This window comes from Babylonia areolata, chromosome 30 (genome assembly GCF_041734735.1).
Source record: "Babylonia areolata isolate BAREFJ2019XMU chromosome 30, ASM4173473v1, whole genome shotgun sequence".
Lineage (NCBI taxonomy): Eukaryota > Metazoa > Mollusca > Gastropoda > Neogastropoda > Buccinidae > Babylonia > Babylonia areolata.
Window position 1 is genome coordinate 8,788,459 of NC_134905.1, and position 14,915 is coordinate 8,803,373.

General features: G+C 39.4%; 2 protein-coding genes across 3 annotated transcripts in view; one reads left to right on the forward strand and one right to left on the reverse strand.

Annotated features, from left to right (window-relative positions):
• The window catches only part of LOC143275683 (propionyl-CoA carboxylase beta chain, mitochondrial-like), a 127,509-nt gene extending 117,273 nt beyond the window's left edge, over positions 1–10,236 (forward strand). Inside the window, exons 15-17 of the mRNA XM_076579975.1 lie at positions 2,460–2,558; positions 5,490–5,589; positions 6,994–10,236. Of these exons, the coding sequence (XP_076436090.1) occupies positions 2,460–2,558; positions 5,490–5,589; positions 6,994–7,115 (321 nt within the window). The 3' untranslated portion in view covers positions 7,116–10,236. The remainder of the gene's footprint in view (positions 1–2,459; positions 2,559–5,489; positions 5,590–6,993) is intronic.
• A 294-nt stretch (positions 10,237–10,530) lies between these two features.
• LOC143275520 (uncharacterized) overlaps positions 10,531–14,915 on the reverse strand; it is a 13,347-nt gene continuing 8,962 nt past the window's right edge. For both annotated transcript variants that reach the window (XM_076579691.1, XM_076579693.1), the window contains exons 3-4: positions 14,668–14,915; positions 10,531–13,841 (exon numbers count right to left, since the gene is read on the reverse strand). The exon at positions 14,668–14,915 is cut by the window's right edge and continues 720 nt beyond it. In XM_076579691.1, coding sequence (XP_076435806.1) covers positions 12,729–13,841; positions 14,668–14,915 — 1,361 coding nt within the window. In that variant the 3' untranslated portion in view covers positions 10,531–12,728. The remainder of the gene's footprint in view (positions 13,842–14,667) is intronic.

The window sequence follows — 14,915 nt, forward strand, 5'->3', positions numbered from 1 at the left end:
TGTATCGAGTCTGTGCTTACAGTTTCATTTATGTGCTGGTATGGAAGTTTGGGAGTGAGGAGTAAGCGTGTTTTGAACGATGTCATGAGTGAATGCAGTAAAATTGTGGGAGTGAAACAAGCTAGTATGCAAGAGCTGTATGAAAGTCGAGTGGTTAAAAAAAGCAGGCAGATAGCAACTGACGACACCCATATTTTAGCAAAGTATTATGAGCTATTGCCATCAGGACGACGCTACAGAACTTTTAAGTTGAAATCCAGAGCTCTGAAGACTTTTATTCCACGTTCAATCCACCTTTTAAATTCTTGAGAACTGTGTGTGTGTGTGTGCGAGCGCGCACTCTCATGTAAGACGTGTGAAAGTCCGTGCATGATAGGCTGTACCTTGTTCTAGTTGTGGGGGTGTGTGTGTGTGTGTGTGTGTGTGTGTTTACTGAGCTTAAAACGTGACAATTGGTTATAATGAATGTGCAATATGTAGGAAGAATAATGTGCAATATGCAGGATGAATGTACAATGAATATGTCTAATGCTAACGTCCATATTCTAAATGTATTTCTGTTTAATAATTACGATGTAATAATTAATTGCAATGTTTTTAAAAGCGAATATGTGAAATGCTTTTATTTGAGAACATATGTTTATTACTCTTGTTTAATCAAGTTATCCGCGTGTGTGGGGTGGGGGTGGGGGGTGGGGTGCGGTGCGGGTGTGTGCTGATTATCTGGTTGTGGTTTTCCGCAATTCATCATTATTCTTATCTTATCTGTCTATTATAATCAATGTGCAGTATAGTAGGCTTTGTTTATAATAATTATATTCAAATAATGTTTCTTAATTCTTTCTGTTTTTACATTAAGAATACTAGTTATTACCTGCAGTGTGTGGATGTATGTATGAAACGATGTATGTGATATTTTTTATATTTGTATCTTCGTAATATTTGTTGGGGCTGTTGTTGGCTTTTACAGTTATGGTCCCCATGTTGTTTACTTGTCTATGTTGTGATAATGCACCTGACCAAATTTCTCCAGTTGGAGATAATAAAGTTATTCTTATCTTATCTTATCTTATCTTATGTTCTTGTTTCCATAGCCCACCGAACGCTGAATTACAGGATCTGTAATGTGCATATTTGATCTTCTGCTTGCTTATATGCACGAATGGGGTTAAGGTACAAGCAGGTCTGCAGATATGATGACCTGGGAGATCGGAAAAATCTCCACCCTTTACCTAGCAGGCACCGTTACCGAGATTTGAACCCTGAACCCTCAGATTGAAAGTTCAAGGCTTTAACCACTCAGTTATTGTGCCCGTCTAACATCTTTTCATTATCTTTGATATTAGACTTCAGTAGATGCTCCCGCATAAGGCAGTCAAGGTGCTCGCTAGTCCACAGTCATCAGCCATTTTGGTGGTGTCACCCAGATGTCTGTCGACAAGTCTGAGGTCTCTCACTGCACTGTTTATCACCAGTTTTCCTTGGGCTGTCCCCTGTCTTTGGTATTGGAGGAGGAGAAGAAAGAAAAATAAATACACTGGGGTGGAAAATGGGCTCTGCATGTGTGTGTGTGGCTGTGTCATGGGTGAGTTAATGTTTGTGAGTGTGCATGTGTGACTGTGTGTGTGTGTTTGTGTTTTTATGTGTTTTGTTGTTGTTGTTGTTCTTTAGTTAAACATCTTTTCTGATTCTGTTTCTGTTTGTGAGGGTGTATGTGTATTTGTAGTACATATGTGTCTGTGTGAGTGTTTGTATGTGTGTCCCTGACTGATTATAGTCCTGATAAGTATAGAAATGTAGATCAAGTTTAGAGACAATACAACACATCTTGTAAACTTTTCTTTGGGGCCCGTTTTTTCTTTTTTTTAAAATCTGTTTAGAATTAAAATTCCTCTGTATCCTGATAAATTTTTTTTAGCATTAAAACTGAGTCCCTGCCTTCTCCCTCTTTCTTGTAGTTTCTTGGTGCTTGTGATCAAGAGAATAGAGTGTGTTTGAAATATGATAATCTTTATCCAGATTTTGTTTTATCCATGTGATTGACAGTGTCTTTAAAAAGAATTGACATACAGTTTGTTTCTAAGCTGGTGTGCATTCATGTTTGTGGTTTTTCATTTTCATCTCTCTTTTAAAATCTTGAAATTGATTTTTCCATGTGCATGTTTAGTGTGTGTTTGTGTATATGGTTGTGTGTTTCGTGTGTGGGTGTGTTTACATTTGCTTGTGTGTATGCATGTGTCGGAGTGTGCATGCTTGTGCGTATGTGTATTGTACACATAGTAGTGGGGGTGGGTGGAGATCTGTTAAATAAATCTCATTTGTGATTTTGATTTTTTGGGAGGGGTGGGAGGGGTCAAATTCTTTCCTTTTTTTTGTTACTCATGTAATGTGCCTCAACCATTTTTGTATTTTGATAAAAGGTGCAATAGAAATAATCCACTATTATTTATATATCTCAGGCGTACGGTGGAGCCTATGACGTGATGAGCTCAAAACACCTGCGGGGTGACATCAACTATGCCTGGCCAACCGCAGAGGTGGCCGTCATGGGAGCCAAGGTCAGTGAGCTGAGCGGTCAGTTCTGTCTGTCCGTCTGTTGCGTTAGCTGGGATGGGGAGAAAGAGAGAAAGGAATGGGGGTGAGAGAAGAGAGAGAGACTGATTGGTTCAATTTCACACAATTAGCACTCTGGCTGACTTACATAACTGCAGTTGTTGTCACACACACACACACACACACACACACACACACACACACACACATACACACACACACACCACACACACACATTTGCATAAACTCAATACATGTAAAAGTATAACACAGAGTAAATATGAGGGAAATGACATTGCTAATAAGTTTAATAAATCAAGAGCGAATAACACACAGAAATTTTAACCAACACACGCTTAACATGAATACTGCATGTCAATGATTCAAGTGAAATTGTTGGGGAAAAGAAGAAGAAAGAGAGAGAAGGAATGAACAACAACAAAATAGTAATATCATAATGTTATGAGCAAAGTCTATGACTCAGATCTGTTTTGTTTGTTTTGTATTTTGGGGGATGTCAATCTGTAGAGGTGGAAGGAAATAAGACTTGTATTATGCACAAAAATTGTTATATTCACTCTGAAATGCCTGATTTTTCTCTGCAATCAAAATGATTGGAAAATAATCCAAATGCAGTTTCTTCACTCATTTTTCTTCATAAAACATCATCTTCTGTGTCTATTACAGTTTTTGTGCTACATACATGTACAGAAAAGACAGGGTGAAAATGGCCATACATATACAGAAAAGACAGGGTGAAAATGGCCATACATTACATAAAAGGCAGGGTGAAAATGGCCATACATGTACAGAAAAGGCTGGGTGAAAAATGGCCATACATTACATAAAACTAAAAGGCAAGGTGAAAATGGCCATACATTACATAAAAGACAGGGTGAAAAATGGCCACACATTACATAAAAGGCAGGGTGAAAATGGCCATACATTACATAAAAGGCAGGGTGAAAAATGGCCATACATTACATAAAAGGCAGGGTGAAAAATGGCCATACATTACATAAAAAGTAGGGTGAAAAATGGCCATACATTACATAAAAGGCAGGGTGAAAAATGGCCATACATTACATAAAAGGCAGGGTGAAAAATGGCCATACATTACATAAAAAGTATGGTGAAAAATGGCCAAACATTACATGAAAGGCAGGGTGAAAAATGGCCATACATTACATAAAAGGCAGGGTGAAAATGGCCATACATTACATAAAAGGCAGGGTGAAAAATGGCCATACATGTACAGAAAAGGCAGAGTGAAAAATGGCCATACATGTACAGAAAAGACAGGGTGAAAATGGCCATACATATACAGAAAAGACAGGATGAAATTGGCCATACATTACATAAAAGGCAGGGTGAAAAATGGCCATACATTACATAAAAGGCAGGGTGAAAATGGCCATACATATACAGAAAAGACAGGGTGAAAATGGCCATACATTACATAAAAGGCAGGGTGAAAAATGGCCATACATTACATAAAAGGCAGGGTGAAAATGGCCATACATGTACAGAAAAGGCTGGGTGAAAAATGGCCATACATTACATAAAACTAAAAGGCAAGGTGAAAATGGCCATACATTACATAAAAGACAGGGTGAAAAATGGCCATACATTACATAAAAGGCAGGGTGAAAAATGGCCATACATTACATAAAAGGCAGGGTGAAAAATGGCCATACATTACTTAAAAAGTAGGGTGAAAAATGGCCATACATTACATAAAAGGCAGGGTGAAAAATGGCCATACATTACATAAAAGGCAGGGTGAAAAATGGCCATACATTACATAAAAAGTATGGTGAAAAATGGCCAAACATTACATAAAAGGCAGGGTGAAAAATGGCCATACATTACATAAAAGGCAGGGTGAAAATGGCCATACATTACATAAAAGGCAGGGTGAAAAATGGCCATACATGTACAGAAAAGGCAGAGTGAAAAATGGCCATACATGTACAGAAAAGACAGGGTGAAAATGGCCATACATATACAGAAAAGACAGGGTGAAAATGGCCATACATGTACAGAAAAGACAGGGTGAAAATGGCCATACATATACAGAAAAGACAGGGTGAAAATGGCCATACATTACATAAAAGGCAGGGTGAAAAATGGCCATACATTACATAAAAGCCAACACATAAATAGGAGTGAACATGGGAATTACAGCCCATGAATGCAGAAGTAGTTGGCATCCAAACACTGCAGAACACTGCTGAAGTGACTCATTATCAGTGCAGGGTCTGCTCTGGTGCATGCCCTGTGGCAGCCTGACACTGAATAGTTTGCTGCAGTCTGGTGGCCAGTGGGGTTGTGACAGGACAGGCCTCAGGTGTGGTGGTGTGTGGAGGATTGGGGACAGGGGGTGGGTGGGAGAGGTGGTGGGTTGGAGTGGACAGTGCCACTGAAACAGTTTGGAAAATGGGGCAGCCCCCTCCCCTTCCGTCCCACCCCCCAAATCCTAGAAATCACCCACCCTTACATGACTGGTGCAATAATCCAGTGGTGGTTTAGGTTAGAGCACTTTGGACATTGGATCCTTTGGTCCTGGGCTAAAATCCTGGCCACAGTGCCTTGTGGGTTAAGGGTGGAGTTTTTCCCTGGTCTTTCAGGTCAACAGGTCTGCTAGTTCCTGATCACCTCTGTGGTTGTGTTTACAGATACTGAACTGCAGAACATTAAACAGGCACATTACAGCTCCCATAATCTGTCGTCAATGTTTGGTAGGTTATGGAAACACATAGCCAAGCATTCACTCACTACCTCTACCCCATCCCCTCCCTGAAAACATGAGTGTGGCTGCCTAAAAAGCCATACATGTACGTAAAAGCCTACTTGTAGTGGTAGATGGGATTAATCATGGAAACAGCAGCCCAGGAAGGCAGAAGAAGATTGCACTTATGCATTGTATGATGCAGGGAGCAGTGTCCATCATTTTCCGGGGCAGTGAGCACCAGGCAGAGCAGGAGATGGAGTATGTGGAGAAGTTTGCTAACCCCTTCCCTGCCGCCGTCAGAGGTCAGTGATGGGGGTGGGGTGAGGAGGGAGAATGGGTAGATGGTGTGTATGGTGTAGTGTCTGTGTGCATGGGTGGGGTGAGTGTGTGGTATATGTATGTAGTGTGTGTGTGTGGTGTTGGTCTGTGTGTGAGTGTGGGTGATGTGTGTTGCTTGGCTGCAGCAACAATAGTGTGTGTTTGTGTGTGTGTGTGTGTGTGTGTGTATAATATATATGTGGTGTGTGTGTGTGGTGTGTGAGTGTATCTGTGTGTGTGTATGGTGTGGTGTTGTTGGTCTGTGTGTGAGTGTGGGTGGTGTGTGTTGCTGGGCTTCAAGCAACAATAGTTTATGTGAGTGAATGTGTGTGGTGTATGCATGTGTGTGGTGTGTGTGTGCGCATGGGTATGGAGTGTAATTGTATGTGTGTGTGTGTGCTGCCATGAAGGGGTATTTGTTTCATTGTGTGTGTGTGTGTGTGAGCCCAGTTGTGGTCCTATGTAGTCAGCTGGGCTAAAGCAACAGTGTGGGTTTGGGTGTGAGCGGTATGTGTTGGAGTGGGGGGGAGGGGAGGGGGGAGGTTGAGTGGGGTGTGTGTGTGTGCATGGTGTGTTGGATGAGAGTATATCTATATTAAGTACATCTGCATGGCTTTGAGGATAGATTGTGTTTGTTTTTTTTCTCAAGGCCTGACTAACCGCGTCGGGTTACGCTGCTGGTCAGGCATCTGCTTGGCAGATGTGGTGTAGTGTATATGGATTTGTCCGAACGCAGTGACGCCTCCTTGAGCTACTGAAACTGAAACTGAAACTGTGTTTGCCACTGTATGTGGATGTTCTTTAAGAAGGGCATACCATTTACTCAGTGTGTGCATGTTTATTAAGAGAATGGGAGGTGTAATTCACTGCATGATTGCATAACATATGTGTGTGTATATACATACATGAGTGTGTTATTGTTTTGCTGAATGAAGGAGCATTGTATATTACATGTTTATGCACATTTTAGAAATTGAATTTGAAGAGAGGAACATGAGATCAGTGTGTATGTACTATGTTTGTTGATGAACTTTTTTGTCTTGATGATCATTGAAGTTCCATAAGTCAGTGTTTGTGTGTGGATGTGTGTATGGTGTTTGTGTGTGAGGGGGTGTATGTGTGTGGTACGTTTGTGTGTGGTGTATGCGAGTGATGTGTGTGCGTTTGGTGTGATGTGTATTTTTGAATGAACTTTTGAGTGAGGTGTGTAAATGTACGCCAGGGCAACTTTGTTTTTTTTTTCACGTGTGTATGTGTGTGCGTGTTTGTGTGTGTGGTATGTGCATGTGTAGTGTTAGTATGTGTGTGTGTGGTGTGCGTATACGTGTTTCTCTCTTTTGTGTATGTGTGTTCCCCCCACATCATTTCTCTGTGTGTATCCCGCACAGGTTTTGTGGACGACATCATCGAACCTCGTTCCACCAGGATGCGGATCAACCGCGACCTCGCCATGTTAGCCTGCAAGAAGCGCACCAACCCCTGGAAGAAACATGCCAATATCCCTCTGTAATACACGTGCGTCGTGTCACGTTGTGTGTCCCCCCCATAGTGCACACGTGTCACTTGTATGCGGCTGTACCACATGCAGTACACTTCTGAATGGTGTATAATTTTGACTTTCGTAGTATAATATTGGTTGTCTCTGTTGTTGTATGATATATAGTCTGCTTTGATATATACGCAGGTTTTTTTGTTTTTGTGGTCAGATCGCTTGTTTTGATAAACCAGACTCGCACACACACACACCATCAGATATATAAGCATTCAAATATTTGAAAAATAAAGAATTGTAAAAAATTGTGGAAAAATTTAATAAACGGGTTAACCTGAGTTTGAAAACGTGTGACATCAGTCTGACAAGGTGGCAGAAGCGTACATAAGGTGAACTCAGCTGTGAGCAGAATATTAGTTTTTTAGTAAGCATAACAAAGAGAAAAAAAAAAGAATTATTGATTTAAGAGATGGACAGGTTTTCACTTTTTGAAATGCTTTTGTCTCCAGTCGGCAAAGATTTGTTTTGGTCTATTGTATCCAATAAATAAACAAAATTTTATTAGTGGTATTGATATAATTATTGTAATTGATAATTATATAGTGCTTACCTTTTGTCAGAGACTAAACTCAAAGTGCTTTTCACACAGTGTCAGTGTGATTTGTTTTCTGCATTCTGCATGAGTTGTCTCCAGTAATTCAGGGATGATCTTTATTGTTGTTTATTTGTGATTGAAATTACTCGATTTTTTTAATTTTTTTAATTTTTTTTTATGGGAGCATGGAATTACTCAATTTTTATGGGAGCATGTGACTGAACGTTTACTGACAATATTATATGAAACGTTTGGTGGTCAGGTGACTTCAGTGTACGTTTTGTTTCCCATTTACCCCATACAGCCTTGAAAGCATTTCCATGCGTGAAAACTTTGGTAGTTTCATGGTTGCAACTCACCCACACAGAAACAATGTCATATGACGAAAAAGACTTGCTCAAATTATTTTTGCTTCAACTGTCTTACATACATCACGAAGCATTTTTTTTTTTCCTATGTACACCAAAATATACATATATCAGGGTTCGTCACTAACGGGAGCGCTGAGCGGAACGCTCTGAAAAAAAAATTGCGCTCTGGAAAATTCCCTGACTCAGAGCGCTTGCGCTCTTGATTTTGAAAAGACATAAGCATACACTACTGTATCTAAATTGTTATTCCATTGTCCATCACAAACAAGAGTCAAAAGCGCGATCGTTTTGCATTTACCGAAGTTTGAAAGCCGTCTGTTTACGTTTTGTTAGTTCAACCGGAAGTAGGCCCAGTGAATCAGGGGAGGCTATGCAAAAGAGCGCTCTTCAGACTTGAAGAGTAGAAAAGTGGAGCACACGATCGACTTCGCGGCCGTGCAAAATCAAAATGAATTTATGTTTGAGACTTGTTGCTCTATGTTTTTAGTGTGCGCTCTTAGTTTTCAGTTTGCGCTCATCAAAATTCTGAAACTAGAGCGCAGGCGCTCATGTGAAAAAATGTTAATGACGAACCCTGTATATATATATATATATATAGAGAGAGAGAGAGAGAGAGAGAGATTATTTTTATGTATGTATGTGTGTAATCACAAAAAGTTGGTTTTTCTTTTGTTTTTGTTTTTTTTAATAAACAGGCTTGGGAAAATGGGAATGGTATGGACTTTGATTTGTTTAGTTGGTTCCATGTATAACATGATCACTCTAAATAAAGTTCCAGCTTGCAAACAAAGTGCAGTGTTTACTTACATGACTGATTCTCTTCATGCCCTATGGCATATGAGGCCACCACCATCAGAGATCTCCACCACAGCATGTCTTGTGCTGTCTTTGCTAGCTTAGTATGCTGCTAACAGATGACTTTTTTTTTTTTTTTAAGCGAGTAAATTGATATTACTTGATTCAGTTGGTGTAAAAACCTGGGCCAGTGAAATTCTTTTTGTGATGGTTGTGTTTGTGGATCCTGTACCATGAAAAATTGTCTTCTCAGCTAAAAGAGAAAGCTGATACTGCATCATACTTGAGTTAACGTGATGGACTTAAAACTGTCAGATTTGTAGTATTCCATGTCCGATGCAGATAAATTTACCTCTCAATTCGTATTGTTTGTAGGGTGGGTTATTTTTCAGAAATTTATATCTTTGGGGTTGCAGAATCGAGAAAAAAAAAAATACAAAGAACAGAGAGCATCTTACTTAGATGATTGCCATCAGCATTGAAAGGTTTTTGTCAGGAAGGTGGGGGGTGGGGGGGTTGTGATAATGCTTTGCATAGCATATTAGTTATTCATTTTGTATCTAAATGTATCAGGTTTATTTCAATCTAGTTTGTTAAATTTCAGGCTGCTTGTTGGTTTTTATTGTATTTGTTATGTGGGGTGGAAGGAAAGACTGGAAGACTTAGGTAAAAATGTATATATGTATACATGTGTGTATTCCATCACCAGTTGATTTTTACAGACATTTTGTTGGGGTTTTGGTAAATAACTGTAAGGACACAAACACTGTCAGTGATATTTTGTGTGCCATTTTCAAGGACTGTGGTGATTGCATGTTGTACACAATCAGAGAGCTTTGCATACTGTATTCTTTGCAAAAGTGATGTTGTAGGTGAGATACAATTGATTACACCTCAGAAGTAGGTTGTTGTTTTTTCCTCCCATGAAGTTCAGCTACAGAACTGGTTTGTCTCATTTTCTTCTATAACTTCTTGATACTGTTCACTATTTGTGTTGTGTTGAAAAAAAAGTACAATGCTTGGTTAAATTCATAATTGGTTCATAGTCACGATTACAGTATGTGTGATACCATCTGATTCATGCTTTATTTAGCAGGTGATTGTACCATAGTGATCACTTGGCTCAAATCCAGGTCAGGGCAAGTGATTCCCCCAGTCATTGTATAGAGATCTTGGAGTACTGGTGGTACGGCTACAAGGATGGCATTTGAATGAATGATTTTTGACAACTGTTTAACGACACCCTGCAATGGAGAGTTCCTAGATAGTGGGCAGGTCAGCCACTGCCATGACTAAGATTGAGGAGGATTCATCATAGACTGGTTGGTGTTGGTTCTGTTCTTGTTACATCGTTAAAACATGAAGTGTGTGAACTTCAGCATTTTGAGTTGGAATCTCTTTTTGGAATGAACTGTGAAAACTCACTCAGGTGGCTTTTCTTTTTCTTTTTTTTTTCTTTATCTGTTTATTTCTGTTGCCTGCATTGTGTGTTCATCTGCTATCGCTCCCTCTCTCTCTCTCTCTCTCTCTCTCACATGCAAGGCGCACATATGCAATACACGTGTGCGCACACACACAAAAAACACACGCTCGTGTGCCCACACAGTAAACACCCACCCAAAGGCACACACACACACACTCTCTCTCTCTCACCTCACTTCACCACCACCACCAGAAAAGAAAAAAAAAGACTAATGTGAGTGTGAGAACACAAGGTTTTCTTACATTACTATCTGACAATGTTGTAACAATGTTGAAAACACATTTCTCAAGTGGCATAAATCATGAACATGTAAAAAAAAAAACACAGTAAAAAATTAATAATCACATGTACACGCACACACACAGACAGAGCATAAAGCAAACAAAATGACCACATCAGTAACAACAAATGCATTAGAAAAAATATTGAAGCTGATGACTAGAATCTTTGTTTTCTTCAGTTTTATAACTGACAGTGCCAGGGTCTTTGCTGATTTTCACACTTGTAAGCTAATACAAACCACATGAGGCCATATCACACAACCAATACCAGACAAAACACTTCATAATTTCCAAAACCTACATTATAATAAGCATGCCTTGACACACACCACTAGAGGCTCTATCACACATCACAAAACTTGGAGAGAAAAAACAACACACAAAAACTCAACCAACAAAACATCTCACCAAACCACAAAATCTTCAGTAGTCATGGGTAACATCTCCCATGAGCAATCATATCTGTGAGTGGGCTTTTACTGTTTTCACTCAGCCATAAAATTTTATAAGCAACCAGACTGGGTTATCAGGGTTAAACCACAAAACTCACTGATGAAATATTAAATAGACTAGGCTGTACAACCAGCCACTTTTCTTGTTTAGCAATGTAAAAATAATGTAAAAGTAATGTAAAAAAAAAAATAATAAAAAAATAAAAATAAAAATTACACGTAAAGTAATAGAAAGCACTCACAAACAAATTATGGAATTCATCAGCATAATTTGTCATTTGTGGAACATATCACACACATTATTCACCTCACAGTGAATATGAAATCACTGCCCTTAAAGGCAATGGGACCTTTAATCTCTAACCTTAAAGTAAGGTTATGTAGACAATAACACTGACTGTGTATCCAATGTCAGGGATGTTTATACCCAATTTTGGACAAGACGCATTTCACAGTGCTACCAAATTACTGTGTTACTGAATTGGTGAAGTTCAGAGCAACAAACAATGAACTGCCTGGACACTGAACTTTTCATTGAAATACAGTCTGGAAAAGAAGTGAACAGTGTGTATGATATGTTCCATGAATGACAAACTCTGATAAATTCCATTATTTGTCCCTTTCTGGCAAAAATGTTTACACGAATATGACTGCACTCACCCAAACTCTTAATTATCACTCGTTTTCATCATAAAACAATAGTGTTAAGACTCAGAACATTTATAATTATATCTGCTATACACAGTTGATTTCTGTAGGGCCAACAACAACTTATTACAAATGATGACTTTTTATGGATGCATTAGTTTTTTCACCACCCTGTTTGTGTAATAAGTCCACAGGTGTTGTTTGAATGTGTAAGATCTTTCAATGCCCCCAGTGGACACAAGAGATTAATTCTTTGCTTTGAAAACTAGAAAAGCTACAGGTAAGGGGGCAGGAAGGAAATAAAATTTGATTATACAGCAAAAAAAATTTTTTTTTTTTATTATTATTTTCTGAAATCAGAAAACATTGGGAATGACTAGAAAACAGAAAAAAAATTATTTTCAAAAGTTACAGGTGAAAAAAAGAACTTTCATCTAAAATTCTAATTCATCCCAAAAAAAAAGGATTTCAGCCACTTCCTCATTTTTTTTTATAATAAACTGTGAATGTCACCATGGCACACAAAATGTCACATATTCAGTATTATCATCACTATAAGTCTGAAAGAATCACATCACCAAAACACTGACGTCTTTACAATTACTGCACAGTTTAAACTGAAGCACCATGTGCACCAATTCTACACAAATTGTTAAGTTAATTGACAGTAGATAAAGAAACAGCAAGGTATATATCATATCATATATGAAAGTCCATCATGAGCAATGAAGACACAGCAAAAAGGCAGACTCACCAATGCGACCACACCGTGGGCAGGCAATAGCAGTTGATGGGACTTGTCTCCTCTCTCTGTGGAACTGATGCTTCTTGTCAAGATCTTGAAGATGCCTCTCCTCAATGCCACACTTCCCATGAAGACAGCTAGTTGCCAGGTGATGCGGTCAGTGGCTAGGGTTTCCTGCCTGAAGATGGAAATGCTGCAGGCCCGCAGTCACTGAAGACGTCCATCACAATTTAGTCAAAATGAAAAATGCTTCACTACCAACTACGGATCCACATCATGGATGATGTGAATTATTTTGTGATTTTTTAACTCAGATGCCCACTTGAATTTTTCACTGCACATGTCACATTCAAAGCACCCTGGCAAGTCTTTGTCTGTATGGGTCGCCCGGTGTTTTCTTAAGTTTCCCGCCTGGGCAAATGTTTTCCCACACAGATCACACATAAAAGGTTTCTCACCTGTGTGGATTGCCTCATGCGTCTTCAGGTGAGGCAGCTGTTTGAATTTCTTTCCACATACATCGCAGGCAAAGTGCCGTTCACTGTGAGTTGTCTGGTGCTGCTTCAAACGGTTTTCGCAAATGAAAGTTTTCTGGCAAATGTCACAAGGGAAGGACTCATGACCAGTGTGGACCTTCTTGTGGATCTTCAGGTTGGTGGCATACGTGAAGCCTTTACCGCAAATATCGCAAACAAAGGGTTTGCTTGAAGCATGGATCATCTTATGCACCTTCAAGTGTGCACCCTGGGTGAACTCCTTACTACAGATCTCGCACACAAATGGCTTCTCGCCGGTATGGATCTTCTTGTGTGTCTTCAAGTTACCTGCACGGGAAAAGGTCTTGCAGCACACATCACACACAAAAGGTTTTTCTCCACCGTGGGTCAGCTTGTGGTTGCTCAAGTGAGTGGCCCTCATGAAAACCTTTCTGCACACATCGCACTCAAAGGGTTTCTCACCAGTGTGGATCATCTTGTGCACCTTCAAGTTGAACGAACGTGTGAAGGATTTATTGCACACATCGCAGGTAAAGGGCCTCCGACCAGTATGGACCACCTTGTGATTCTTCAACTGTGATGCTTGACTGAAGACTTTGCTGCAGATGTTGCAGCCGAATGGTTTCTCTCCACTGTGTATCATCTTGTGAGTCTTCAAATGATAGGAGCTTTGAAAAGCTTTGTCGCACACATCACAGGCAAAGGGTTTCTCACCGGTGTGGCTCATTCGATGCATCTTCAGGTTAGATGCACGCTTGAAGGTTTTACAGCATATGTCACATGAAAGAGAACCAGGGGCCCTGTCCACAGGAGGTCTGGAGTCCACTGACTGATGAAACCTCGGCATGTCAGCACCTGATGATGCTTCGTCACATTTCTGCAACACCAGTGAACAATGGAAAGATTTCTGTTCAGTGTCCTGTCACACATGCTAGTGACTGCTGACACCTAGTTAAACTTAAAGTATTAATTTTCACAGCAGAATGTAATCATTTAAAATGAAATAATCTAAAACAACATGTTGTATGAGTTTGCAGAGAGGAAAAAAGATAATTATATTTATTTTTGTTGTGTTCAGCACATCTGTTGTTTCATGTATCAGATGTTTATGTAGAATCTATAGTCCTTTCATTTTTTTAAAATTTCTTTATGTTCCTTTGCCTTGGAGGTTCTGTTCTCTCCAAACAACGAACATTACAAAGTATTTTCACACACATCAAACATAACAATGTTCAACTTCAAGTTGATAAGAACAAATGTTTTCAGATCAGAAAGATAAAACCAATTACTAAATGGGTCTGTAGTCCAATTTTCACTATTGCTCATGCAGCATGAGAAGAATTTCTCACAACAGAGATTCTGATGTACAGAACAATGCAAACAGTATTTATTGAACAAAATAGCATAAAAAAGTATTATTAATAGAGAGAATTATATCAGACAGAAAAACATTGGAAACATTAAAAAGTAATGCAAAAATTGCTTGAAACGGAACCTTGTGAAAAAAGGTCATCATAAGTGAAGTAGACGATAGATAAAATGTTGGCATTCACTGAACATACTTTCAAACTTTGGTAATAAATGAAAGCAGAAGTCAGCAGAACTGACAGAGATTGACACAGACAGAGACAGGCAGAGAAAAAACAATAAGAGAAAGAGAAGGGGGGGAAAAAAGAAAAAGAGAAGAAAATATCTTCACTTACTTGTTCGTCACACAAAGGCTTCACAACTTCACCATACATGTGAGAGACTGACTGTGCGTGAACTGTGTTTTTGTTTCCTGCCACCAACATCACATCCGTCATCAGTCCTCCAGTTAGGATGTCAGTGCTTCCACTGGCTGCACTGCATGGTTCATTGATGCTGTCTCTTACAGCTCCAGCTGTAAAAGGGTTGGGTCTTTCGCTTTTCCAAGCAATGCTGACGTCTTTTCTGATGTCTCCACTTTGCA